This window comes from Chelon labrosus (assembly GCF_963514085.1).
Source record: "Chelon labrosus genome assembly, chromosome: 16".
Lineage (NCBI taxonomy): Eukaryota > Metazoa > Chordata > Actinopteri > Mugiliformes > Mugilidae > Chelon > Chelon labrosus.
In genome coordinates, this window is record NC_140349.1 from 4,401,417 (window position 1) to 4,427,695 (window position 26,279).

A 26,279-nucleotide genomic window follows, 5' to 3' on the forward strand; every position below is an offset into this window, starting at 1 on the left:
CTGCGGGGACATTTTGGTCGGCTCTAGTGGAAAAAACAACAACTTCAGAGGGAGGTTTATGAAGGTCATGTAACCAGAGATAAGCAAGGGGACAGACGTAATTTAGTCCAATTTCCTGGTTTAAAAACACACAAACCCACACACAAAAAAAAAAAACCAAATGTGTGTATGTGTGTGTGTCTGTGTGTGTCTGTGTGTGTGCTGGCTGCTGACCTACATATTTACCAGGACAATCCTCTCTGTCTGACGCCAACGGTGATTCAGGCCCCTCTTTAAATCACACCAGTTGACTGAGGCCAAATTGTTATTCACCACAAACAGCCAGGGCTGCGACACACACACACGCACACACACACAAACACACCTGAGAGCAGCTGGGCAGACTGCTAGTTACTGGAGATGAGGTGTCTACAGAAACTGTGAAATAGGTGTGAATGTTTGCAGTGTAACCGTAAATGGTGTGTGTTTGACATCGTGGGTGCGTGTGTGTGTGTGTGTGTGTGTACGTGTCTTTAAGGGAAAGTTATGTAAATGTGACCTTATTTTTCTGAGCTATCCAGTAGACAACGTAGACGAGCTCAGCTTATCAGCACAGCATCGATGCAGACTGAATACATTTCACAACGGAGCACGACATAAATGCTGATTGTTTTCTGTCATCACTTTAACTTTTATTTAACTTTCGGTCGTAACGAGATAAGGGTGACTTGTCACAAGACCGTTAACAGGGAAATCAAAGCTCGGGTTTCAGTTTCTCTTTCCTTCAGCGGAGGCTTTATGTCTCTTTGAATCAATATTTCTGTGCACGCTGATAGTCGGCGGTCCCGTTATTGTTCCATATCATTCCTCTAAAGTGTTGTTTCTTATTATTTTAAGCACAGACTTTAGAGAAAACTTCACACAAGTGACGATTCCCAAGTACCCTGGAGACCAACTTCCCCCTCCCACACATCTTTCGCGGCGTAAGGTTGCAAAGATTTGTTTGGTCGTCAGAATAAATGCTTAAATGTTATGAATGCGGTGAGTCTGCAGATGCATTCTGTTTGTCTTCAGAATATTTGAAGGGAAAAGTAAAAAGTTTATGAGGAATCACGGAATCAGGATGTTCAGGGACCAACTCTAAAACTCATACAGCTTTGAACAACATTTCTGCAGCCTTAAACCGGGGTGCTACGCCGTCTACCTTCCATCTGAGTTCTCCACGGTCTATTGAACTTGTCTGTTTCCGGTCTGAGGCAGAGTTGGGAGTTTGCGAATCCAAAGTCTGATACCTCAGTCGTACCTCATTCTTTATCTGCATCCAATAAATTGTTATCGATAAGAAATGACCTGCTGTCACTGCTCCACGTTTTCTTCAACATCCTGCATCTTGGTTTTGTCTTTCGTGCTGATGTTGTGAAATGTCAGAGTCAATCAAAGCCAAAACAAAGGCAGCTAGTCTTGGTTTGGTTTTCTGAAAGACATTTTGTCCCAGTGGCTTCTTGAGTCCTACATGATTGATGGGGAGTTTAGGGTTTTTTGAGTGTTAACAACTACAATTAATGCATCTTCTGATGAAGCTATTTGTGGTTTTCTAGTGACGCATTAATGTCCAGAAACTCCAGACTCAAGGATTTAAGACTTAAGTGGTGTCTCAAACTAAAATGTGGACGCTGTTGTCCCTGAGGGAGTGTCCCTAGTCCTTCAGGTGAAGCCTCTGCTGTGTTGAGACATGTTGAACGGGTTGTTTTGTTTCCTTGATGTGCAAAGTCTGTAGATTCATCTCCGCACTGATCTGTGTTTTAGGGTGAAAAGTTTCCGCCTCTTTGAATTCATTCTGTAAATAAATGATCTATAAATAGAGAGCTGTTTGTAAGGTTTATATGATAATGTGAGTGATTTAAAGTTCACTAAGCTCAGAGGAAAACAACAATTTCAAGTCTACCAAACGATCATTTCCATCATGAAAAATGTCGTTATCCTGAGGTGATGGAAAAAACCCAAACCTCAGAAAGTGATAGCACAGGAGCCCTGATAAGCATCAGAAAAGCTCACTTGGCAGAAAATAATGGTTTTGCTTGGGCGTCGCCTCCTTAGATGGATATCTAAGCAAAGCAGTGACGTGCTCCGCAAACACTTCAAACACTTCTGCCCTGACCCGTAAGTCTCTGCCCTGCTCGTCGGGCCGGGGAAGGTCTCGACCCGGGTGATTGGTGGACTCTGAGAATCCGCTGAGAGCGGAGGCTTGGCTCTCTGCCGTCTCCTCTCAGTTGCTATGGCGACTATTGATGCGGCATCGAGGGAGCGTTGCCAGGGGTAACAGGAGTTGGGACTTAATTAAACAGATCAATACGTAGACGTCGCTGGACTCGGTGCCGTCGTGTGTGTGTGTGTTTGCCATTGTTCTGTTTTTTGTGGCTCTTTTGTGTGTTTGGCGTGATGTTGTTTTTTCCCGCGTGAGTCAGACTGGTGAGTTCATCCCGGTGTTAAACGCAGACCGCTATTACAGCACGTCTGCGTGTCTGTGCGATAGCGCCGCGTTCACGGACTCAGCAGCATTCCCAGGTGGCTCTCGGCGGAGCTGACAACGCTGTCTGTGCACGTTTCCTCTCAACGCGCTGCATGTCAGCACACATTAAACTCCTCCGCCTCTCGTGCTTCTCCTCCCTTTCCTCCCCCGTCTGTCATGTCGTGTTTCTCGTTTACATCTCAGCTCCCGATCTCACACTTTCCTCTTGCGCTCCTTTTGTTTGTACCTCGTCGTTGTCTCCAAGTTGTCCGAGTTGCTCTCTGTGCTGCAACCCAATCCGCCAAAATTACGAGACAGCGCTGACATCATGTTGTCCCAGAAAAACAACCCTTACCAACCTGTGTATTATTATCGTAAACTCCTGAGTTAACCAGAAGAAGAGTTGTTTTGTTGCTGTTGCCATGCTGATGGCACAGGTCTGTGGAAGGTCAGTCCTGACTTGAATCTCTTAACAAGAATCAGATGAGACGAGGTGCAGACGTTCGTGGTCCCAGAGGACAAATCAAAATGACTTAAGTAGTCGTGAGGCTTTTCGTGTAGCGAAACTTGAAGAGAAACATCTTAAAAAACACCTAGGTCTTCAGTGAACGACATGTTTTTTAATCAACAGGTTAATCAGCTGGATAGTAACCATAACCTTCACAATTAAACTCTTATTCTTCTCATAATGCCATATTTGGAAATCAATTCTATGAATGAAGCAAAACAAACTGCCAACGGCATTAGTTCTAGAGTTTTTCATTCACTTCTCTTCTGAAACACATCAGATGAGGAAGCGCGCTGCCTAAAAATGGAACCTGTGAGCCTGTGAAAAGGTGTATGAAGTTGTTCATTTACAAACTTGTGAATGTAGACGTTTCCCGCCAGCCCGTTTTGAAGGCAGGAACAACGACGGCTCCGATACACCACCCGGCAATCAGATAATACTCCCTCCAACAGAACAAATACTGACGCCGCTTTGGTGTAAGACTTGAAAGTTGTTTTTCCTCCATTGAGATGCTCGTGCTGCTGCTGTAATAGCCTCTTTCACTTCTGCATCTTATTCAGTCGTGGTATCTTTGGTCGTTTTTCGGCATCGCTGGCAGCGACGATCGCGTCAGCCCGTCGTTTCACTCCAGGATGTCTCTCGAATTTGAATCCACCTCAGGATGAATTGTAATCACCTGCGAATACGTGCAAAGATAAAGACGTCCTCATTAGCCTCAGATGTTCTCTGGGTTTTACGTTAATTGGCTAAAAACATTTGAAATATTAAAGATGCCAAACATCTCTTATTGTCGTACTCATCCTCTGTGCAACCTCAAAAAAAGTTGAGGATTTTTAGAGAAGGTTAGAAAAGAAGAAGAAGAGTAGCTTGTTCATTACTCATTCAAAGCTCCGCTGTTGTTCTGTTTCTGTTTAGCAGAGCCTGACGCAGGGTGCTGATGCTGCAGGAAAAAAAAAAATGCAAAACAGGCACCTCTGTGGTTTTGATTGCCTCCTTAAATCAAAAGTTTACACACACATCCCAGCCGCTCCGGTGACCCATGACGCCTGCTCTAAACACCGTCGGGTAGATTTAAAACAAAAGAGACCTGGATCATTTTTGCATATGTGTGTTTTTTAGCCAGAACTGAGGCCTAGTCCTCGACGAGGCAGGTCTCTGCAGGAATGCCACGTCTTGTCTCATCTTGTCCGTGGAAAGTAAGCTCTGACGTCTGGTAATTTCCTCCGTCCCGAGGGCAGACCTGTCAGAGTGTTTGAGGAGGTGCTAATGAGGGACATGTTGAGGCTGCTGCGTTGGACTCGCGCCACAGCCATTACTAGTTTGTCACCAGTTTTTCCACGCTCTTATTTTTGGGAGCAGGAAGAACATGCAGAAAACCAGCCGCATCTCGTCGCCCGCTTTTGTTTTCAAGTTGTTCACCCACTTAGCTTTGTGACAGCGTTTCATGACAGGCCTCCTTTGTGATTCCTCCAGTGATTGACACGCTCTTATATCTCAGCACCTCGCCCCTTTCTTTAATTTCCTTCTTTGTCTTTATAACTCCAACACGCCACGCTTCTTTTTATTTTGTTTTGGTAATTATTGTGCGTGGAAACGAGGGCTGGCCGAGCTTCAGCGCGAAAAACAGGAAATTATTTCGGTATGTTTCCGCATATTAGTCTTTGTGAAGTTCTCACGTTTTTCATCGCATCTGACAGGCAGCAGGAAATCAGCTTGAAACCAAAACAAATTGAAAGTGGAAAATCAGACTGATTAGACTTGAATTTTGATGTTATCTAGATTTCTGCATTCAGTTCTCACCCGCCAAACGCAGCCCAATTAAAGAATAACACCCTGTATTGTCTTACTGCTGATATCTTCTGTGTCAATACAGCTGTATATTCACTCTGCTCCTCCATCCTCCCTGTTGCACTTTGTAAAAATCCATATCGGCTGACGTCATCCTGCCTCCTTCCCCTTCACACTCGGTGTTGTTAGCGAGTGATTACTCCATTGATCAAATCTTCTGTCTCCCCTCAGTCTACCGAGGGCTTTCAGGCTACGTAATGCGCGGTCCTGTGAGAGGTCTTGAGCTCCGGCTGGGTCTGCAGCGTTGCCAGTTACAACTCTGTTACGCAATATGTTCCTGAACTTGTGTTTTTAGTTGCCGTCAGCATCATGTGGCCACGAGGAAGTGTTGCAAAAAGAAGAAGATACAGAATATTTACTGTATGTGATGCTGATGAACGGTTAAAGGTCAGATTATAATGTTTGACTAGAATGATTTTACTGATTCATGTCTCATAACTGACTGCAGACCTTTATTAAGGAGGTGTTTGCTCTTTGGCAAACTGGTGTGACGCTGAAGAGTGTTTTTGAAGCTCAGTGTGGTGTCTCTGGCCGTCGCCATCTTGGTGGCACCTGACTGGTTTTGGCGTCTTCGTCATCAATTTGACGCCGCAGCTACGGCGACGGTGCAGAATGTATGCACGTCCCAAGAAATGTAATTATGCGCCGCAGCGACGCAGACCACAAGAGCTGTGATTGGTCCGCTTTGTAGCAGCGTGTTTCCGCTTTTTATTATTTCCGGCTGCTTCTCCATCGCCGCAATTTTCGAATTGATTGTTTTAGATCAGTAAAGATGGAACACATGGAGGAAAGGTTAACTGAGGAGGTTCAGGGATACAAACATTTGTGTGACTCGTCTTCCGCAAAAGTTTTATTTGCCTGCAAGAAGTAGAAACAAAAAAAAGACACAGCGCCCACTAGTGTTTGGGTGGAGTTGTTACAGATCGACTCAGTTTTGGAGCCAGCCTCAAGTGGTCATTGGAGGAACTGCAGTTTGTGCAGTTTTGTATGTTTATAGCTCTTTTCTTTTTTTTTTTTTTATTAATATGTTTATTAGGAGGTAAGGCACATCAGAACATGAACTGACGTCAAATTTACATTGAGTATCACATCACATCTGTATCACAAAAAATATATAGACATATTGGTACCACAGAAATATTGTGCATCCTGACGAATGAAGAGCAAAGCATATAATCTACCTCCTAGGACGTTTTTTTTTTTTAATTTTGCGGCCCTCAGGAACTCCATTAGTCGCTACACCGGAAGTCCTATAGCTCTTTTCTACCTCAAAGCACTTTACGTTGACGCATCTACCAAGTCGTTCACACAAGTGCACTCACATGTCAGGCTCTTCAAGTCAGCTCAGGGTATTTCAGCTGTTCCATGTACCTAACACCAACCTTCTAGTTTGGGTACATCCCACTCTACCTACTGTTTCACCCCAAAGGTGGCTGCTTGTACAACTGTTAATATGAAAGCATCTTCTTTGCATTTTCAGGTTCTCTCTGCTCTGAAAGATCGACATTACAGAAACAGTTTCTTGTTTACAGAAAGTATGATTTGTAGAAACTGAGAAACATGACTGTCTTTTACACTGTGAGACTTTCTTTATCTGTTCTCGTAAGCTCTGGACGCTGTTGAAGTGTTTAAACTCAAACATGTGGCCAGGAAGTTTGGGGTGTTGATTCTCAGTAGGATCACCAGTGGCCCGTTTAGCTGGCTTAGCCTTCTTCATAGATTATTATGACACAGTCGGTGCCCGATAACTTGGAAATAGTTTCCTGACTCGTTCCTTTGTCTTGTCTCTCAGGTTTGCCGTCATCGCCTCGGGCTGTGCCAGCTGTCCCAGGTTGGTGTGTCGCCGAGAAGGCTGCGGCGCAGAGTTCTGCTACCACTGTAAACAGGCCTGGCACCCCAACCAGACCTGCGACTCGGCCCGTCAACAGAGGGCGCAGTCCCTGCACACCCACAGCAACCACTCGCCCAGCTACACCCAGGAACAGGGCCCCGGTGAGAACCTGACAACAGACACACGCACCGATACCCACGCGTCTCAGCCTCAGTGGAGAGTGACTGGATCTAAGAAACCACAGCCAGTCACAGACACCACACACTCACACAATGACTAACACACTCTGTGCAGATGTGTGCGCGCTTGGTGCAAACACAAACACACGCAGATAAAACATTTTCACACCTCCGAGAACTCTCTGTTTCTGTCTCTGTCGGCCTTTCGCCACACGTCGGTCCCCTCAGTCTGTCGACGCGCTGAGTCAAAGTCGTCTCTCGCGTCTCTTCTGCTGTCGTTGGAGGAAGTGTGCAGCGTTCAATCAAGCATGAGGCGCTATTTATACCACAGTTTCTTCACTTGATTCTTTCGAGGCTGCAGCAACCTGCATCCTGTCAAACTGCATTTTGAAATGTCACCAAAACATTTTATTTTCCAGATGGCGCAATGAGTGAGTTTTAAGTGATGCGCAATTTGATTTTGGTCCAAGTAAATCAGTCATCACATGATATCAAGCGCACCACTTTGTTGTGCAATGCTGCAGATTTAGATTAAAGGTTTTATATATAAAAAGCTGCAAACTGGAAGCTCTTGCTTGTGACCAAATTCATCCCCCCAGATTTTCTGGACATTAAAAACCAATCTGAACAAATTCCTCCAATTACAGATGAGAGTCTGGTCATTAACTAGTCATGTGAGCTTCAGGTGGTCATTTAAAGTCCTCATTTAGAACTGAAGAAGGCAAATGAATGAAACATCTTCAATAAAACTCATTTACCTTTGTTTAAAATCAAGTAATTTTTAAATAAAGGCAATAAAAATTATATAAATATGTACATTCTTACCCTAAATTGTTTTAGATTGCATGAACCCAGAAACTGTGCTCAAAATGGACTATAACATTTAAAAATAGAGAAGTAAGTTGCTCAGTTACCAAGATTTCTTATAGTTTAATTAATATTAATCCTGAAAAATAAAATATCAAACATAATTTCTATATGTAAATGCGTAAAACTACAGCAACAGTAAATTATTTTTAAATGTATTAAAGCTAGATGTCATTTATCCATCGTAGCATTTGTTTGTTAGATTGAAGGAAAGAGTTTGGATAATTTAAAGTTGCTCAGTTAGTGTACAAACAAAATAATTCATGTTCGTTATCATCCCTTAAAAGAATACCCTTTTTTTTAATTAGCTGTTAGCTTAGCTCAGCATAAAGACTAGGAACACTGTGGATTTGTTTTGTATCGCCATTTTTCTGACAAGTTTCATACGGAATAAATAAATATTCATTTAAACATGTACATTTTTAGGTTTATTACCCTTGGAAAGCTGTTGCTAGCTTCAATGCTAAGCTAACCTAGCTACTAAAAAAACAGACAAAATCCAAACATCGCATTTAGTTCAATAACATATCTGTTGCGGTGATTAAGGACACAAACATAAAAAATCTCTGCAAACATTGGAGTGTGTGTGTCTGTAAATCCTATTTTGATTACAAAGCCATTAAGCAAATCTCTCCAGCTGCCCCGACTCGTTCTTCCTTCTCTCTGCGTAATACGCCATGTCCATTCTGCCTCTCTCTGCCAGACATTCAGAGAGACTGACAGCAACCCAGAAGGCAGAAACTGACTCATAAAAACATAAAATAAAATACAAAATAGTCCAGGTCTGTCCGTTTGTACCTGCTGCTTAGTCGACTGGATGCAGACAGGAACGCTGCGACAGAGAGAAGAAAAAGAAGAAGAAGAGTGAGTGGAGTCATGTCAGCAGAATACACAAACAATAACCACACACACCTCAACCACGTCTGCCAGAGTCAAGTTCAGATGCCAGTATGCCCTTTAAAGAGCAGAGAGGGTTCAAACACACACCCCACTGACTGTGTTTTTCTTCTTGGCGTTTCTTTCCCTTAAAATGCATTAGAGGCCAAAGTGCTGCAGTTGTCTCCTCCATTACTCTAATGGGCTTTGATCTTACTGCCAACGGGGGGAACAAAGGGGGAGAATTAGAGTTCTGTTTTTCTGACTCTCAAACGTTTAGTGAAGAATGGCAATAGGCGAAAAAACCTTTGGCGAGCACCAAGCAGGTGGACGACCAAGTGATCCGATCTTAGCTCTGAGGCCACGACTAATGGGAGCGACTGACACCGTTGACTGACATATGACACAAACACAAAGAGACACCGAGCACGACTTTGGTTCCTACCTCTAAATTCACCGGGCTGATAGCGGAGGCTTGGAGCGTCGGGTGAACCCAGATGGAGCGGCTTAATCCACCGTCCATCAACTGGGCAACAAGCAAACTGCTCAAGCTTAAAGCCCCGGCCTCTTATAAAGTGATTCCCTCGTCGTCCATTTCTTTGTAGCTGTCACTTAGTCGCTTAGTGGACGTTCTGGGCTGTGGTTGCAGAGGCAGCAGTCTTGCACATGTCCCACTCCGGCTGTTTCTGAGTGAAACAAGCAGAATTTAAAGAAAAGAAAATAGCCAGTGACACAACTGCTCCTTATGGGTTACCTGAAAACGTCCGGCCATCAACTTGGTGAACTTAGTGCTGGGAACCAAAGTTGTCGGACTGCGTTTCCTTGTGGAAATCTTTGTTGACAATCTGCTGTTATCAGTCGTTCACGTTGCCTTCATGCCAATAAATAGTCCAGACCTTTAGCCTGGAAGCCAGACCCACGTCCACCGACCGCTGGTCTGGAGTCTCTCTGTTGGGAACTATCATGCTCCAGCAAAGATCTGCTTTGCCAATCAGATCATTTGGGTGGGGCTTTATGTGACGATGGACAGAAGAGTACTCTGTTGTTTACTAACAAGACCACACCTCTTGATATTCAAAGTATTTGACCAGGTTAGGAGATCGAACGGAGGGGTCGAGGGGATGGGATGAGAGGGGTTGTGGGGGAAAGGGATGAAGGGTTGGAGGGGAAGGGGAAAGAGAATGGAATAGCAACCGATGGCGATCCTTGGAAGTCTGGATGTAGGAACCCAGGGAGAGAGATTCAGGGTGAGGGCATATCTCTGGAGGCGTCGGCTCCTTGACCCCCTGGTTCCTGCAAAGAGATTAGAAAGAAGAAGAGAGAACAGAGAGGGTGGAGGGATTTGAGAACTGAGTCAAACAGGCGAGGAAAGGTTAGATGCGCCTGCGTTGGCAGGTGCAGGTGATTGGGTGTTTGAGGCGTGGCCCTGTTCCTGAACCTCAGTTATTTAAACTTCATTAGTGATGATAGAAATGACTCAAACGTCCATGTGAGTCCGTAGAGAGAATGCTTGTATCTCCCCAAATGTCTAAACATTTCCTCGGTTGTGAGTGAGGTGCTAAACTCGTCTCCTTTCCGTCTCCAGCCGACGACATCAAGCCATGTCCTCGCTGCGGCGCCTACATCATCAAGATGAACGACGGCAGCTGCAATCACATGACCTGCGCCGTCTGCGGCTGCGAGTTCTGCTGGCTCTGCATGAAGGAGATCTCCGACCTGCACTACCTCAGGTATTCACATCGCACTCAGATCTGCATCACATCCTTCACATCCTTCCAGTGTGTTGATTAACATTCAACTCCAGCCTTCACTCAACCTCCTCCCTCCGCCCTCTGCTTCCCTCCCATCAGTCCATCTGGCTGCACGTTCTGGGGGAAGAAGCCTTGGAGCAGGAAGAAGAAGATTCTGTGGCAGCTGGGAACTCTGATCGGAGCTCCGGTCGGCATCACGCTCATCGCAGGCATCGCCGTTCCCGCCATGGTCATCGGCATCCCGGTCTACGTCGGCCGCAAGGTGAGGAACCTGAAGACACCTTTTTTGTAAATGTGCTGCCTGTCAGCTTCTGTCCTTTCTTGTCTGGCTTTTGTTTTCAAGAACAAATCAGCAAAAAGGAACTGAGCAACAGTCCATTCCAGCGTCTCAAATGTGAATATTTTCTGGTTTTATTAGTGTCAGTTTTCTACTTTGCGTGATTTGAAAATGTCGCCACCAGCTTTGGAAACTTGTGATCTGAACTTTTCACTATTTGCAGCCAAAATGTTTATTTCATTAATGAAAAACTGTCCTGCAATCTGAAATGATTGTAATGTAAATGATACTATCTCATATTTCTATCACACAGAGCGAAGCATACATGTGAGTTTCTGTACGAATCAAAATAAATTTGGCCGTGAGCTAATACTTGCGTACATTTTTCGGTTCCTATCCTTTGATGAGAAAGTACAGAAAAGGAAATTACAATTTAGTAGGGGGCTTTTTTTAAAAAAGAGGAAATGATTAGGAACCGCTGTGTTTATTGACGGAATTTACATTTTATTGTCTGTCACCTTGAATTCACTTTAAAGAAGTGAACACAGACGCTGACAAACATTTCATTTTCACGCTCGTGCCTCCTCGTTGCGGCGTCGGCGTGAGATGACTTTCACCCTGAGCTCTTTCATCTCTACGGTCAGTTCAGCTGACGTTTATCTTCCATCCACACGGCTACTGAAACCAGAAGTAAAAAAAAAAAGAAAAAAGAAAACCCCCCGAGTTGTGGCTTCACACTCATATAGTTAGCGCTGCCGTTGTCATTCTTTCACAACCGTCCTCTGGTGATAATCTGGAATTTACAGCGAGTCCTTTCAGTCTAGGTTTCAGCATCCTGTCCTCGTTTTAACACGACATCGAAAGGCCAAAACTTTCACTTCCTCCGAGGATCATGAAGCACTTTCCATCCACTATGACGTGAACCGTTCTCCGTAGAGTAGAACCCACATTTTCAAGTGAGGATCCTAAAAAGAGATGTTGCTAAAAGAAGCAAATGAGTCTAGAAATAGTGAGATTTCTTTCCTTCCCTTTCGTGTTTCGTCCGTATTTAGTTCCCAGCTTTGCTTTTTCTGTTGGAAACTTTATTTGGACCATTCAATAGGTTTAAAACATGTGCAATTCTGCAACATTACAATCCTGTCAGGCCTTTAAAAAGTCGTAGCCTGCTATTTTTAAAAGCCAGACACACTCAAAGTCTCCATAAACGTGTTCACATCAGAGCTGTGTCGTGTCGTTGCTGTGGTTACACCGTCCCATCAAGCAGCGTTTACTAAAAGGCAGCAAAGGAAGTTAAACGAGGAGCTTTGTGCTCCGTCAGCATAACTGCAGCACTCTCTTGTGGATAGCGGTAAAAGTGCATAGTGTTGTAAATCTGTTGAAGATCAGACAAAGTTCATTCGTTCGCCTCAGAGAGCTCAGTGGATGTGAGGCTTTCCAGGAAAGGTTTCAGCGTCTTGTTCCTCTGTGGGTCATGACACAGATTTTGCTCTTGAGAAAGAAGCTTTGAAGTCGAATAACTGGAAAACATTCATCAGCGTCGGTTCAGGGCGAAGTCACGCTGGAAATACTTGCTGCAGGGAAACAGACACAGACATCAAAATCTAGTTTTCAACATTTTCTTGATGCTGCCTTGTTGTGTCACGCCTCTTAAACTGCCAGTCATCTTTGTGTAGCTGCAACTTATGACAACTTTGATTATTGATCAAAAGCGAGAAGAAGAAACCTGCAAATATTCACATGTGAGAAGCTGGAGCTTTTGAAGTTTGGGCATTTTTTGCGTAGAAGTGACATAAATTCACCTGAGCTCAGATCTCCTTTAACCTTTGACCTTTGAAGCGTGTTGTATTTGAGTTAAACCCCTCCCCCTCCACCGCAGATCCACGCCCACTACGAGCTCAAGAAGACTTCTCGCCACAGAAGGAATTTGGCCATCACGGGTGGCGTGGCCCTGTCAATCATCACGGCTCCGGTCATCGCGGCCGTCTCCGTGGGTAAGGACGCCGTCATCTCTTCTGCCCTGTGACATTTTTACACATTTATTAATCATATTTAATTAAATGTCTGTATCTGTCTTGCAGGTATTGGCGTTCCCATCATGTTGGCCTACGTGTACGGCGTCGTGCCCATCTCTCTGTGCAGAGGAGGCGGCTGTGGCGTGAGCAGAGGGAAGGGACGAGGTGTGCGGATTGACTTCGACGATGACGACGGACCGATCACAGGTGACGATGACGAGCTGTGTTTTATACTTAGTTTCAAACATATTCGGTTTCTTTCACGCGCGCTAAGAAGGAATGTTCTCCGTCTGATTGTTGCAGTGGCGGATGCGTGGCGAGCCCTCAAGTCTCCTAGCCTTGGGGAGAGCAGTCTGGACGGGGCGGTCAGCGGCATGAGCACCACCTCCCCCAGCGAGGGGCTGTCCGTGGCCCCGGGGGCTCTGGGCGACACCCCCCACTTCAACACCCTGGCCGGTGGCGCTCTGGGGACTCGCACCAGCAAGTACAGCAGGTGAGGATCAGGGATGAAGTAAATGAGACCACTATTTATGTGTCTTTTAAGTCATCTTCAACTAAGCCGACTAACCACGGTGTACACTGATGAGTAATGTTGTTTTCATGGCTCCAGGCTGGAGGTTCAAGCAGGGGAGCTCGCTAAAGAATCAGCCCAGAGGGAGACAGGCAGCCTGGGAGCAGGGAGCGACTGTGCCAGCACCCGAGGAATGGCCGGATCCATCATCTCCTCCTACACTCTACCTGACAGGTGAGACACCAGACTCAGATACTGATCCGTTGCACAGCGCAGGAGTGTCTGCTTGGAAAATAAATGTTTGTTAGGACAAGTTAAGACGAGCATTTGGCTCACTAGGAGAAATAAAATGAAGGGTACTGAGTCAGAAACTGTTGAACCGATGATTATGTAAATCTCTGGTAAACCATATGGCTCTGGTGTTTTGTTTTTATGTATTAATGTATTAAAATAATATATTATCTAACTGATAGTAAATCTTGTGTCTCTCCAGGGAGTGCACCAACCTGGAGATCCAGGTGGACATCGAGACCAAACCCAGCCATCTCTGCCTGACCAGCGAAGAGGACCTGACCCCGCATCAAGGCTCCGCCGCCATGGCGACCGCCTCGGGAGGGGAGGAGCCTCAGGACTGCAGCTCCAGAAGGGGCGGGGCCTTGTCCGGCTCCGCGTTGGGACTGTCGCCGGGGGCGTCAATCAGGGAGGGGCTCAGAGACGTCACCCTGGCTCAGCCGGAGAGCATCCGCAGCGACCTGGAGATGTCCGACACTCAGTCGGACGACATCGCCGAGCTGACGTCGGACGACTGCGACTCGCCTCACCCCAAGAGCTGTCACCCGGCGGCCGGCCAGCAGCCCCCGCCCTGCCGAGCCCTGACCCCCTCCACCGAAGGCCTTCACTGTCCCGCAGACAGCAACGTCATCCTCTACGTCTGAGAGAACTGCAGCTCTCAGGATTGCACAAAGAAAAAAAAAACAAAAAACTAACCATCCACCCTCTGAACATTTCCATTTTAACTCTGTCCCTCTTCATAGCTTTGTTCCTCTCATCATCTCTCGTTTGCTGCTTCTCACAGACACCGTCTTAAAACACAGACAGCGTTTGTTTACTTTTGTCTGTCTGTCTTATTTTTCTACCTGCCAATCTTCTCTCTGAGTAAATTGTCAGGGGTCTACCTCTGAGATTTATAAGATGATTTATGTTTACTCCTTGGTGCAAAATGCCTTGGCTGCTTAAGCAAAAAAAAGAAAGAAAGAAAGAAAGAAAGAAAGAAACAAGAGGTACAAATTTTCCATGAGAAATATTGCAAAACGGAAATTATGAAATAAGGTGAAATGTCACCGAGCACAGCGGAGAGAGAAGAGGATTGTTGGGAAACCAGATGTTTGCCGAGGATGGAGAGGATGTTTATAACAGCGTGCGAATGAATGTGGACTTTGTACTGAAATATTGTGGCTTTATTTTCCTTTCTCTCCCTCTATTTATATTCGGACGACCTTGAAATGGTATGATTTGCCGCGTGCATGAGTCTGCATCGGCCGTTTCTCGTGTGGAAGAGTTGAAAGGGCAGCGAGGTTTCTGTTACACTGGTGAAAGTTTACTTCAGAGGACGAAGCTGCACTTGAAACTCAGTTTCCCTGCACAGAAGAGGAGGAGGAGGAGGAGGAGGAAGATGGATATAAGGACAAAAACAAAAAAAGAAATACGTGACAGAGTTCTGACAGTGACATTACGTTTAGATTTATTAAAATCTTTATCTCAAAAATGCAGAAACCAAAAAGTGCTGCTGTTTTCTCGGATTTATTCATTTATTTTTTTTGTATTAAACACATACACGTCTGTAATATTATATTGTGATGAAACACTTTAAACAGTCTGACTTGAAACCGCTTTTGAGGACAAGCAGTCGTCCTCTGGTGTCTTCATACTAAATAATAAGCTCATAAAACAGCAGCCTTGAATCCTGGTTCAGTTTATTTTAGATGTTGGGAAATGGGAACAAAGTCTACAATACAGTGTTGAGGAGAGAGAGGACGGAAGAAAACAAACTACAAATGCATTTAAAAGCACAATTTAATCTCCTCTAACTATTTCATTTCCAGAGCTTTCAGCTTGCACGGCTTTTATTCAGCTGTTGAGAAAGAGTTTTCATTTCAAGAGCAGAGCAGACTCTCGTCACTGAGGGAAACCTTGAGATGTGGTCGAAAGATCTGGAATAAACCAGCGATGTGGCTTTGAGTCTAAGCGGTTATTTGCTTTAATTTGTTGATATTAGTGATACCAGATTATCAGACTGTAGGATTTTTGACTAGATGTGTTTGATTTGTCTTTGAATTATGACCTGGCTCGAGGGTCACACCTTAAAATGGAGACCAAGCGTCAGATTTACAAAAATGAATATTTTATTTCAATGAATTAGATTCAGAAACGCAAACAGACGATGCACCAGCTCCACTGCTGCTACAAGGCGTCTGTTGGTGCAGAGGGACGTTAACAGTCCCACAATGAGCTGATTAACTAAAGCAATCAGAAAAGCCTATTTTAATTTCCTGGAACGAAACATCTTCTAATTTTAAGAGCCTTTGGAAAATAACTAAATATTTTATAACTGTAGCCGGTCAGTGATCGTCTCAGTGAATATTTCCCTTTAAAATCTCAGACGCCCACTTCCCGCTGTCAGAACTCTCTCAGCGTTTGTTTCTGGTTGTTTGCCGACACTTGCCGACCAACGCGACCCTCCGTGGTAGCTTTGGTTTCCGACGTATTAACTGGCTGTCACTTGAACGTTTTGTGTGAATGAATGAACTCCTGTTGAATGTATTTCTGTGTCCCACTATGTGTTTTTTTTTATTTTTTTATTGTTGTTGTTTTTGAATGAGCACTTGTGCACTTTATCTGAACTGATCTTATTTATCCTTTTTTATTTTGTGTGTTTTTTTTTGTTGCTGTTCATTGTCTCTTGCTATGAGTGAGGTTTTACTTGAGTTGCATACAAAAGTCTGTGGTACAACCAAATGAAATCACCTACCAGAGGGCCTTTTATGTTGGATGTAACTAAGTAAGAGTTTGGCTCCAAAACATTTTTTGAAAATCCTTCAGTATTTTTTAACTTAAAAGATGTTCAACGTGTTTGTTTTTATAATACATTTTGTGATGCAAGTACTGTAATTATCTTTATGTTTTTTTATTAATTTAAGTTGTACTAATTCTTTTTTTTTTTTTATCTTTTTTTCTTTCGGACATCTCATTTTGGAGCCAAACACTTGAATTATTGATGCCGATAAGCTCTTCTCAATCATAGCCTGACTTGTTTCTTAGCTTTGTATCACCTCTGTGCTTCTGTTTAAAAAGAAAGAAAAAAAAAACTTTAAAAAAAACAAAATAATAATTAAAAAGGGTTCCCACCAGGTTTTACTTTCACCTGGAGGGAATCCGCTCGGGAGCCTTTTTTTCATCTCGGAGTAGCTTTATGGATTTCGCTGCTTACGTGACTCGGCAGTGCTTCGTTTGGTCTGCACTTATCACTAGTCTCTGCCTGCCTGCCTGTGAGAAAACACACGAATGTACCACGGACGGAAACCCCAAACTTCCTGAATGAGTGTTAGTTGATATGGAAATGTCCCGTTAGGAACACAGGTGGTCCTGTCCTTATTTGAAAAGGTTTAGAGTTTATAGATAGATAGCAATATTTAAGTGTTATTAAACTGTTTGTGTATTTCCTGTCACTGTTAAAGCCCTGACCCCGTGTGGGGTTTGTACATGCAGGACTGTGAAAGACAACTTGTGGAGCTTTTTTTTGGGGGGGGGGGGGGGATAAATAAACACAATCTGATGTTGCACCAAAGCCATGATTTGTCTTATTTTTCTATAACTTCATCAAAGCTGAAATCACATATGAAATGTTGTTGTCTGTCCCAAAAAATAGAATAAAAAGACTGAAGGTGTTACTAGAAAACTAACATCTGGTACTGAGCTTTTATTAAAGAAGCTCTACTGTAATTAACTGTAATGAACACATATCTGCACATTTGTTCACAGCCAGCCTGCAGGACATGTAAACACATAGGGTTTTTTTCTAATGTGTTTCTGCACAAAGAGTTTAATCTGGATTAGAAATAAAATAATCATAAATATATTGAGAATAAAAGGAAACGAAAAAGGAAAGTGAAGTCTACATGAACAGATATCAGGACTTGAGTGTTTGCCTTAAGTGTGGAACACCGGGAAGATGTGGACATACATTCACTGGCCACTTCATTAGGTACGCCAGGAAATGAATGGCAATAGAAGAATTATTTAAAAAAATAAAGGAATTAGCCTCATCAGACGCTGCTGGTACGTTGTAAGGCAATCTTTATCCGTCTGCTGATCCTCTACTGGAACGTGACAACAGGCTCTAAAGTTACAAATTTAAAAGCTGCTCCAGATGTGTTTTAATCTCTTTTTTCTTGATAACTAAAAAAGTTAAGACTGTCCTGCAGTTTCCCAACTGATTTTACTTATGAAGCTTTCCAGAGCTTTTCTCTTTGCTGTATTAGATCCTTATAAGCCTGTATGTAGTTGCACCTCATCAGGTCTTCTGTCTGAAAACTAAATGGAACTTTAACGAGGCTGTGGCCCCAGCACTGCAACGGGTTTCCATAAAATCTTTTAAATTCCTTCAAAAAAACTTGATGTTTTTATTATTTGAGAGTGCATCTTGATAGTTTTTTCCCCCTTTACTTTCTTTTCATTTAAGGTTTTCCTTTTTTAACTTTTAATATAAAATAGTTTTCCTCTTGCACCGTGGGGAAATGTTTATAATAGATTTTAGTGTCTAATGATTTTATTCTGTCTTCCCTTTCACAAAAGCTGTAACAGACTTTCCATTAAAATCCATAATCAATGAATATATAACTAGTTTTCTTTTTAAATGTTTAATTACTGGACAAAAGATGTGTACTTCTTAATTTAAAGACAGTTATCTGTGTTATGTATAGTGGGAGGGAATTAAGGATATACAGGGCTCGCATACCTGTTTACACATCAGTTCATTAAAATAAAATATATCAAATTATTATTAATAGAAAATATATTTGAATGGATAATATGATTAATACATTAACACTTTTTCCTCTTTGTAGTGTTTCCACGTCTAAACCAGCAGATGGCGCTAAGAATCTTCACCCTCCTCACAGTCGCGTCTCTTCACGGCAGAGACGCTCACTTTACGGCCGTGTTTTTGTCAGCCGCAAAGCGAAACGTGCAGCATCGGAGGAAGGTTATATTGACTCCAACAAAACACGGTAAATACAGACGTTTATGTGCATTATCAACACTTAAACTGTATGCGAATTCATTAAACTCCTGTAAATGATATTTATTATGTTTGAAAACAGCGTCAGTTTGTAGATATTGTGAACCAAAGCGGCCTGTAGTTAGCATTAGCCTCCCGTCATTGAAGGTGATTCTCGTGGACAGTTCATACTCAGATAAATCTCACCTGCTGACAGTTTTACTGAATAGCCGTAAGCATTTAATGCATTTATTAACTTAAATAATAGTTGCAACGCTTCATGTTTGTGTATTTGTCCAGTAAACATAATTTGGCTAGCTATCGTAGCTTGGCTAGTGGCTAGATGTTGACCGTTAGCTAGCTTGTCTCCTCTGATAAACATTGTATAAAACTCCAAAATAAGAGTTATACGTCCTCATTTACTGGTGAAATAGAGCTTGTTTTATATTCTAAGGTTTGAAATGTGAGAATAATATTTAACAGTCAAGTAGACAAAGGGCATTTGTTGTTATGGTTTTGGGAACCAAAGAAATAAAATAATATTAATAGAACACTTAGGCTAAAATCACGTTTTTTCTACAGGTTAAGAGTAAGTTATTGTGGAGATATGTTTCTGTTTTGAGAAATATTCTGTATTATCTGTTGTATTTGCATAAAAATGTTTAAAACTAGATTTTATTTAAAGTTATGTATGTTTTATGGACATAATTGTGTCTCTAAAACTGCAAGCTACAGCTGATAACCTGAATTTAAGAACGTGCCCCATGTGCCTTGTACTACAGGTACAGTCACAAATTTAGTGCAGGACTGTTATATTATAATTCAATTCAATTCAGTTTTATTTATATAGCGTCAATAACAATACAAATCGTCTCAAGACGCTTTACAAAACCCGGCCTGAAACCCCCAGAGCAAGCCTGAAGGCGACGGTGGCAAGAAAAAAACTCAGGAAGAAACCTTGAGCAGAACCTCAAGCTCATATGGAGGAACCTCTCTGCCTAAGGCCAGCCGGGTACAGACAGAAGAAAGAGAGAAGAGAACAGCAAGATAAACATACATCTGTCATAGATACACATATCTGACTAATGCATTTGCTTTCACTAGTGTACCTAATGAAGTGGCAAGTTTAACTACTTCGTGGCGGCTGCGGCTCAGTAGGTAGTAGGAGAGTTGGCCATGAACCGGAGGGTTAGCGGTTCGATGCCCAGAATGTGCCACAGGTGTCCTTGAGCAAAACACTGAACCCCCAGTTGCTCCCAGTGTGTGGCCCTGGTGTGTGAATGTGTGTGTGTGTGTGCTTCTGTGAGCACATGTGTAGATGTGTCTGTGACTGTAAAGCACTTTGAGTACCAACAGGTAGAAAAGCTCTATATAAAAACAAGGCCATTTACCGTTACTTCAGTGTGATAAAGGTTTCTCTGAGGCCCGTTTTCAAATAGCAGTAATCTTGTTTTAAGGATAAACCATATTGTGCAAAGATAAAATATGTTTCTGAAACAAAACAATTGTAAAAGCTTAAAGACAAGAAGACTCAGCTTCTTCTTTTACTTACCAGATTGTTCAAAAAGTGATTTGTTATGAAAATGATTGTTTACTACTTCATCTAAACTACTCACTGATTGATTGTGTTTAAAACCGTATCTACCACGACTATTCTTTCGGGCTCATCTGCTCCATCCTGTTTTCTTAACTATTCTTTCTTCTCAACCTCTCACCATCTGCACCCCTCCTTCAGGAGCATCATGCCGTTCGTGGACCTTCAGTCGTGGCTAGGCATCAACCTGGACCGCTGGCTGCTGTCGACCGGGAAGCAGCCTTACAAGCGACCGTCGCGCTGCCACGGCTTTGAGAAGGAGTGGATCGAATGCTCTCACGGCATCGGGCAGACCCGCGCCAAGAAGGAATGCCTGCCGGAGTTTGAGGATTTCTACGAGTGCATGCACAGGATTAAGACGGTGAGTGTTTCTCAGCATCTGGTTGTTGACAGAAGCATAATTCGACCTCGCTTGTGTGCAGGTTGTAGCTTCTAGTTTAAACTGAAGGAAAAATGTCAGACCAGGAAACTACAATCTATTGGAACAGAGTTCATTCACTATAGCTCTGTAAGGGTTAACCCTAACCATAACCTGTTATTCCTTCTTCTTGTCAGCTTTTAACATCCTTAAACAAAACATGCATTAGTTGCTTCCTGATACTGTGAAAAATAAATAAATAAATAAATCTCTTATTTGCCAATTTTGTCTGTGAGTGAAGTTCGAGAGCAAGAAAAGAGGTAAAACACGTCTTTACAATAAAAACTAACTAGTTAATGTTGCAGTTTAACTGAAGAGCTCTTTGCTGACAGTGTCGAGCCGTCAGCTGAGGACACACTGACAGGTCTCTGCTCTGTGTTAAAGTGCAGCAGCAGCAGAAAGCTCTGTCAGGATTTAGACGCCTTGTCTTCTTCGTTGGTCATTCTTTGAGTTCATGATGAAGCAGAATAAAGTGCTGATTAAAGATAAATGTCAGCTTTAACTTAAGGTCTGACATTAATTCACCTGCTGCTGGACAGAAGAAAAAGGAAGTGTTAGTTGTTAAATAGCTGGAGCATATCTGAGAAGAAGACCTCCTGCATCTCTCCTGGGTTTTTTAAGCATCTTTTGAAGACATCTGCTGCCCAACTGTTCCTCCGGAGGAAATAAATATAATCTTTCTAAAAGATATTTGTGAAATCGTGATAAAGAGGCACAAACATTTGAAGGGATGCAAAATATCTCTGCCTCATTGTTGTTTTCTTTTTCTCTTCCTCCCTGCAGCGCAAGAGGCTGTACGAAATCCAACAGCAGCGTCAGAAGATGATAAAGGAGGGGACCTACACGCCTCCACCCCACCACACAGGCAGTGGTGAAGAAGGGCCTTGAAAGAATAGTCCTGTTCTTCTGTATAGTAAATCAGAAATTTCCTGTTCACCTGTACAAATTTTCAAATAAATGTTATCATCCACTGAGCTCTTCTTCTACTTGTCTTTCCTTCCTTGTCATTGTCATTTTTAGTTTTTTATTCTTTGGAGATATGCGATGAAAACAAGAACGTTCAGCGAAAAATATAAATCTTTGTAAACCTTGTTGGATCAAACCAGCCTGGTGCTGCTGCTCCTACTACTTCATCCTGTGGCTCGATTTCTCAGAACTTTAAACACAAACTCTCAAACCATGTTCTCTATTCTCAACACTGATTACCTGCGACTCGTGCATAATAATAATCATGAGAGATAATCATATCTTTGCCATTAAGTAATCACTGATATAATGAAATCTAAACACTGCAATCAAAGGCAGGTTTTTTCGTCTTGAGGCCACCTTACATATTAAAAAGCACAGGTGCTTGTGTGTTGCAAAACACATGCACAAACCAAATTATTTATTCATTACTGTGATAATAAGTGTTCAGTTGAAGTGACACGTGGCTGAAATCTTTTTTTAACTGAGCTTTCACAGCTGCAACATGAGTAAGACTAATGTGTAACCAGGGTGTTGTGTTTTAAAGGCCAGTGTTTCATCTGGAACAAACTGCTAAATGATGCAGAGATGTTCAGAGACTCAACAACTGTGATGAATGGTATCAGAGGGAGAAACAGTGGATTTGTGTTTAGAAGTCAGTCAGAGGATTCTTTCACTTTGTCAAAATTTCTAAGTGAGGGCACAGCGGAGGAATTAACCATACATTGGTAGCTGTGCTGCCTCCATGTTGCCTCTAGACTCTTATTATTACATAATTTATGTATCTCAACCCTGATAGCTCATATTTCTCTAACCTAGCAATAGTAACCCAGGAAGTCAGAACATGACAATGGGTAGGAACAATCTTGATTGGTGGTCAGCAGATCAATCAGAAGGCCAAGAAAGGGTTAACCATGTCGAGCAATTATGTTTTATTAGAGTAGTGGTTGGCACAGTGGAGGGATGGTTAGCACTGATGCCTCACAGCAAGAAGGTCCCGGGTTCTAATCCATGGGCCGACTGGTTCCTTTCTGTGTGGAGTTTGCATGTTCTCCCTGTGTCTGCGTGGGTTCTCTCCAGGTTCTCCAGCTTCCTCCCACCGTCCAAAGACATGCTGGTTAGGTTCATTGGTGATTCTAAATTGGCCGTAGGTGTGAGTGTGAATGGTTGTCTGTCTCTCTGTGTTAGCCCTGTGATAGACTGGAGACCTGTCCAGGGTGTACCCCGCCTCTCACCCAAAGACAGCTGGGATAGGCTCCAGCCCCCTCGCGACCCTTCACAGGAACAAGCGGTTACAGAAGATGAATGAATATTTAGTCGTTACTTTACAAATTAACATTTCACATAAAAAACAACAAAATTAATATTTCACATAAAAAAAACAACAACCGTGAAACCCCCGATAAAAATATTTAATTAATTAAATTAGCTACAACACTTAACATCTCAAATACACATCAGGGATGCAAAAACTATATTCTTAATACATAATACATTTTATTCAAGTGACATCTTTTATTAAAGTACATATAATGTAATATTTTGCAGTGTGATCTGGCTGCTTTCATTCAATATAAATTAGTATAAAAACCTACAAAAATGGTTGTCTCAAATTAAATGTTTTATATTTGCATCATACAAGAAGTAACAACTGAATTCATTTGACCTGTGAGAGATATTTAAACTTGTTATCATCTCCACAGCTGGTTCAATGACCTCTACTGAACTATTTAAAGCCCGTCCTCCAGCTGCGTCTCGGCTGCTAGTGGAGGTTGAACTCCAGTCTATTTTCTTAACCCTCTGACCTAATTTTGGTAAAACATCCAGTGGCTTAGCGGGTAAACGCTCCCGAGGGGACCGCTCAACTGCTTCCGATGACAGATAGATATGAGTGGATGCTCTTTGATGACCGTGATTCAATTACCAGCTTTTAAATCAGGCTGATGGGATTAGGAGGCTCCAGGAGCTGCCACAAGATGGAGCCAAGAAAACATATAATAACTAGGGAAGTCACTATTTATGAGCTAAATGTGAACATTTCTGCTTTAATTAACCGTAGTTTAGTGACTGTGTTCACTCTAATTGTTACAAGTCCTGATATTAATTAGTATGTGCAAAGAGTCCAGCCTATGAATAAATTGCTGCCCTGGCCTTTAGCTACATGTGAACACAGAGGTCAAATCTCCTTGTATAATTTATGGAAATGTGGAGAATTCAATGTCATGAAGAGGAGTTTACACTTTATTATATGTTTATTCAGCTTTACACATGTTGATTGTTAGATTTGAACCCAAATCTAACTCTTAAATGATACAAATGATGCTGTTTTAATGTGTCAAGTGTAGCCTTGATGTCACAGCAGATAGTTGAAGTAAAATAATTCTTGTGTTTTATTGTAATAGTCAGAATTATTTGGGTGTCTGGTGGAAGATTTGAAATTAAAACGTCCATATTTCTAAAATCCTGATGATAGTTTTGTTTCATATGAGTTTTATGATCAGTATTACTAAAGATGAGACAGTTTTGCAGCAGATATAAGCAGGATAATCTCTCTGTGCCCTCCACTGAGGTTCCTGTGTGGATGGATGTGTCTTTACATGCAGTGCGAGGCACACAGTCTGAAAGCAGCCGGCCTCATTGTTGTCTTCAAACCCAAATTGGCCTAATTAAACTGAAAATTACAGCTAATCAAACTGGCACTGCATATGATTTACAGCATCTATTCGTGAGTCACATCATCAAACAGTTTCGGCTCTTTGAAATAAGTTTCATCCAGATCATGCTAAAGGTTTTATAAGGATGATCCATTCAGCGTCTTTCAATAATTAACAGATAAAGAGAGTTAGCGGTGGCCGTGGTGAACTTTACTCTTTGTTTGCTGTTGCAGTAGCCTGTGTTTTTTTCATGTTGACCCGTCAGACCATCAGCTGCTGTTTGACGAAAGCGGCAGCAGGCCAGATTAACTAGCCGTCCTCCTCTCTCTCTCTGACGGGGACGGTCTGCACCGACGGAGGGACGATGAGAGTCGGGATTATCCTGGAGCAGATGCCAGTGACCCCATCACGCAGCCAGTGGCTCCCACTGAGCCCAGTGGCTTATCAGTCAGAGTACCAGACAACATCAACTAGTGTTACATGCATTAGCATTAAGAGACATTTATCAGTACAATGCATTATTCATTATTAATAAAGTTTTATTAAAATTTAAGTGGCACCCTCACCAGACTCCAGGCTTTATGATCTCCTCTGATTCAAAGCTCACTACCTTTTAGTTAATAGTGATGGTAAATAAAGACTAAAGCATCTCCAGACTTGAAGCAATGACTGCACACGTGTCTTTAATGGTAAAATATCTGTTCTACTTTCTCTCTAAAGTTTTGCACATTCAGCATAAAGTACATAATATGTAAAGATGATGTGCAAGATAATACTGTGACTTTTGAAATCCTCAGTCAGGTTATATTTGTACTCAAATTGTGTGTTGTCAAATCCTCCGCAATCTTTGCTTAAAAAATAAATGATTGTATCTTCCTTTCGTAGCATCATTTGTGTCCAGCTGATGATATTCACCCCCATTTTAGCTTTATTTTGGTCTCCACCCTCTCCTAAGAGAAGATATCTTGATTTTTATGCACCGTGTTCACCAGTTTGTCCCTAATTTAGATATTTCTGCTATTTAATGACACAGAGAGGATTTATATTACTTTGTTTTCCTGTAAACTGGAGCTTGGAGGGCGGCGAGGGTGGATGGAAACAGAGGAGCTGTTGGTTTAGTTGTGGGCCTAGTTTTTGTGTCGCCCACACGTTGCCACTGGTCACAATCCTGTTGGCAGGCATTCAGCGTGTCACCATGGGTTCACTGGGATCAGCGCATGAGACGACAAACTAATGTGAAGACAGTACACAAAGCTACAAAGTTAAAAGGACTCAACAGAAGGAAGGCTCTTTTTAGTTTTTTAATCTTAATCTCATTTGAACATATAGACACACAAATATCTTCAAAACTACTTGATTATCTAAGTTTGGATGATGGTTTGTAGCTCTTTCTAGCCTCCCAGATAATAGTAGCTCTTCCTGTTTCCCTTTTTGAATGGTGAATGCAGACTACTGCCACCTTTGGCACAGGTGCAGAACCTGTGTGCTAGCTAGCCTGTAGTCTTGGTGTGTTTTTAGGCAACTGTCACTGTCGGCCTTCATGCACTGTACTTCTTTAACACTGGTTTAGTTCTCTGTGCCTTTACGACCCAAAACGATGAGCTGACAGACACTAAAATGGTCCATACTGCTGAAGATGATCTGCAGAGAGAGGTCGTCGTCTTTTGTGGCTTCATTGCCAGAAGATCTTATAATAAGGGGACCCTTCATACCAAAAAGTCAGACCAGACCGTGAAGAAATCCTCCTTGCTGCTGCTGGAAGCGACAGCCTAAACACAACTCTCCCACTCCTCTTCATTTCTCCAGCTGTAATCAATTGCTTTTTACAGCTACTCCCTCTCTTCCTCCAGCTGTTTGGAGAGGGAGGGGAGTAAGGCTGATGCTGTGAGTGTGTGTGGAGGGATTATAAAAACCCAGATTAATGCGATCTCATGGGATGTAAAAGCTCAGATCACATCCAGCTCTGGTTATACGTGTAAAACAATAGATTTGGCTTACAATAGAGCTAAACATCTCACAAGAGAACAACTACTAGTTAAGAATCAGAACAGAACAAGAGACTCTAATCAGGTGTACTTTGTGACCCAATATAGCAGTGAGGGACACAAAATCAAACAAATAATTAAAAAGAACTGGGATATACTGACTAGTGATGTCTCTCTCAGGGAAGCATTTCCTGACGCTCCTACGATCAGCTTTAGACGAGCTTCTACTCTGAGTGACA

At 42.5% G+C, this 26,279-nt stretch overlaps 2 protein-coding genes across 2 annotated transcripts in view; both read left to right on the forward strand.

Annotated features, from left to right (window-relative positions):
- Positions 1 to 16,941, forward strand: part of rnf19b (ring finger protein 19B) — a 36,359-nt gene extending 19,418 nt beyond the window's left edge. Inside the window, exons 3-10 of the mRNA XM_084563052.1 lie at positions 6,637 to 6,836; positions 10,183 to 10,327; positions 10,448 to 10,610; positions 12,502 to 12,616; positions 12,704 to 12,844; positions 12,941 to 13,130; positions 13,248 to 13,382; positions 13,642 to 16,941. Of these exons, the coding sequence (XP_084419178.1) occupies positions 6,637 to 6,836; positions 10,183 to 10,327; positions 10,448 to 10,610; positions 12,502 to 12,616; positions 12,704 to 12,844; positions 12,941 to 13,130; positions 13,248 to 13,382; positions 13,642 to 14,083 (1,531 nt within the window). The 3' untranslated portion in view covers positions 14,084 to 16,941. The remainder of the gene's footprint in view (positions 1 to 6,636; positions 6,837 to 10,182; positions 10,328 to 10,447; positions 10,611 to 12,501; positions 12,617 to 12,703; positions 12,845 to 12,940; positions 13,131 to 13,247; positions 13,383 to 13,641) is intronic.
- A 1,410-nt stretch (positions 16,942 to 18,351) lies between these two features.
- ndufs5 (NADH:ubiquinone oxidoreductase subunit S5) lies at positions 18,352 to 21,409 on the forward strand. Its single transcript, XM_084563127.1, has 3 exons — positions 18,352 to 18,433; positions 20,159 to 20,378; positions 21,219 to 21,409. The coding sequence occupies exons 2-3, from the start codon at positions 20,166 to 20,168 to the stop codon at positions 21,321 to 21,323; spliced, it is 318 nt and encodes a 105-aa protein (XP_084419253.1). The 5' UTR covers positions 18,352 to 18,433; positions 20,159 to 20,165; the 3' UTR covers positions 21,324 to 21,409.
- Positions 21,410 to 26,279: the final 4,870 nt, after the last annotated feature.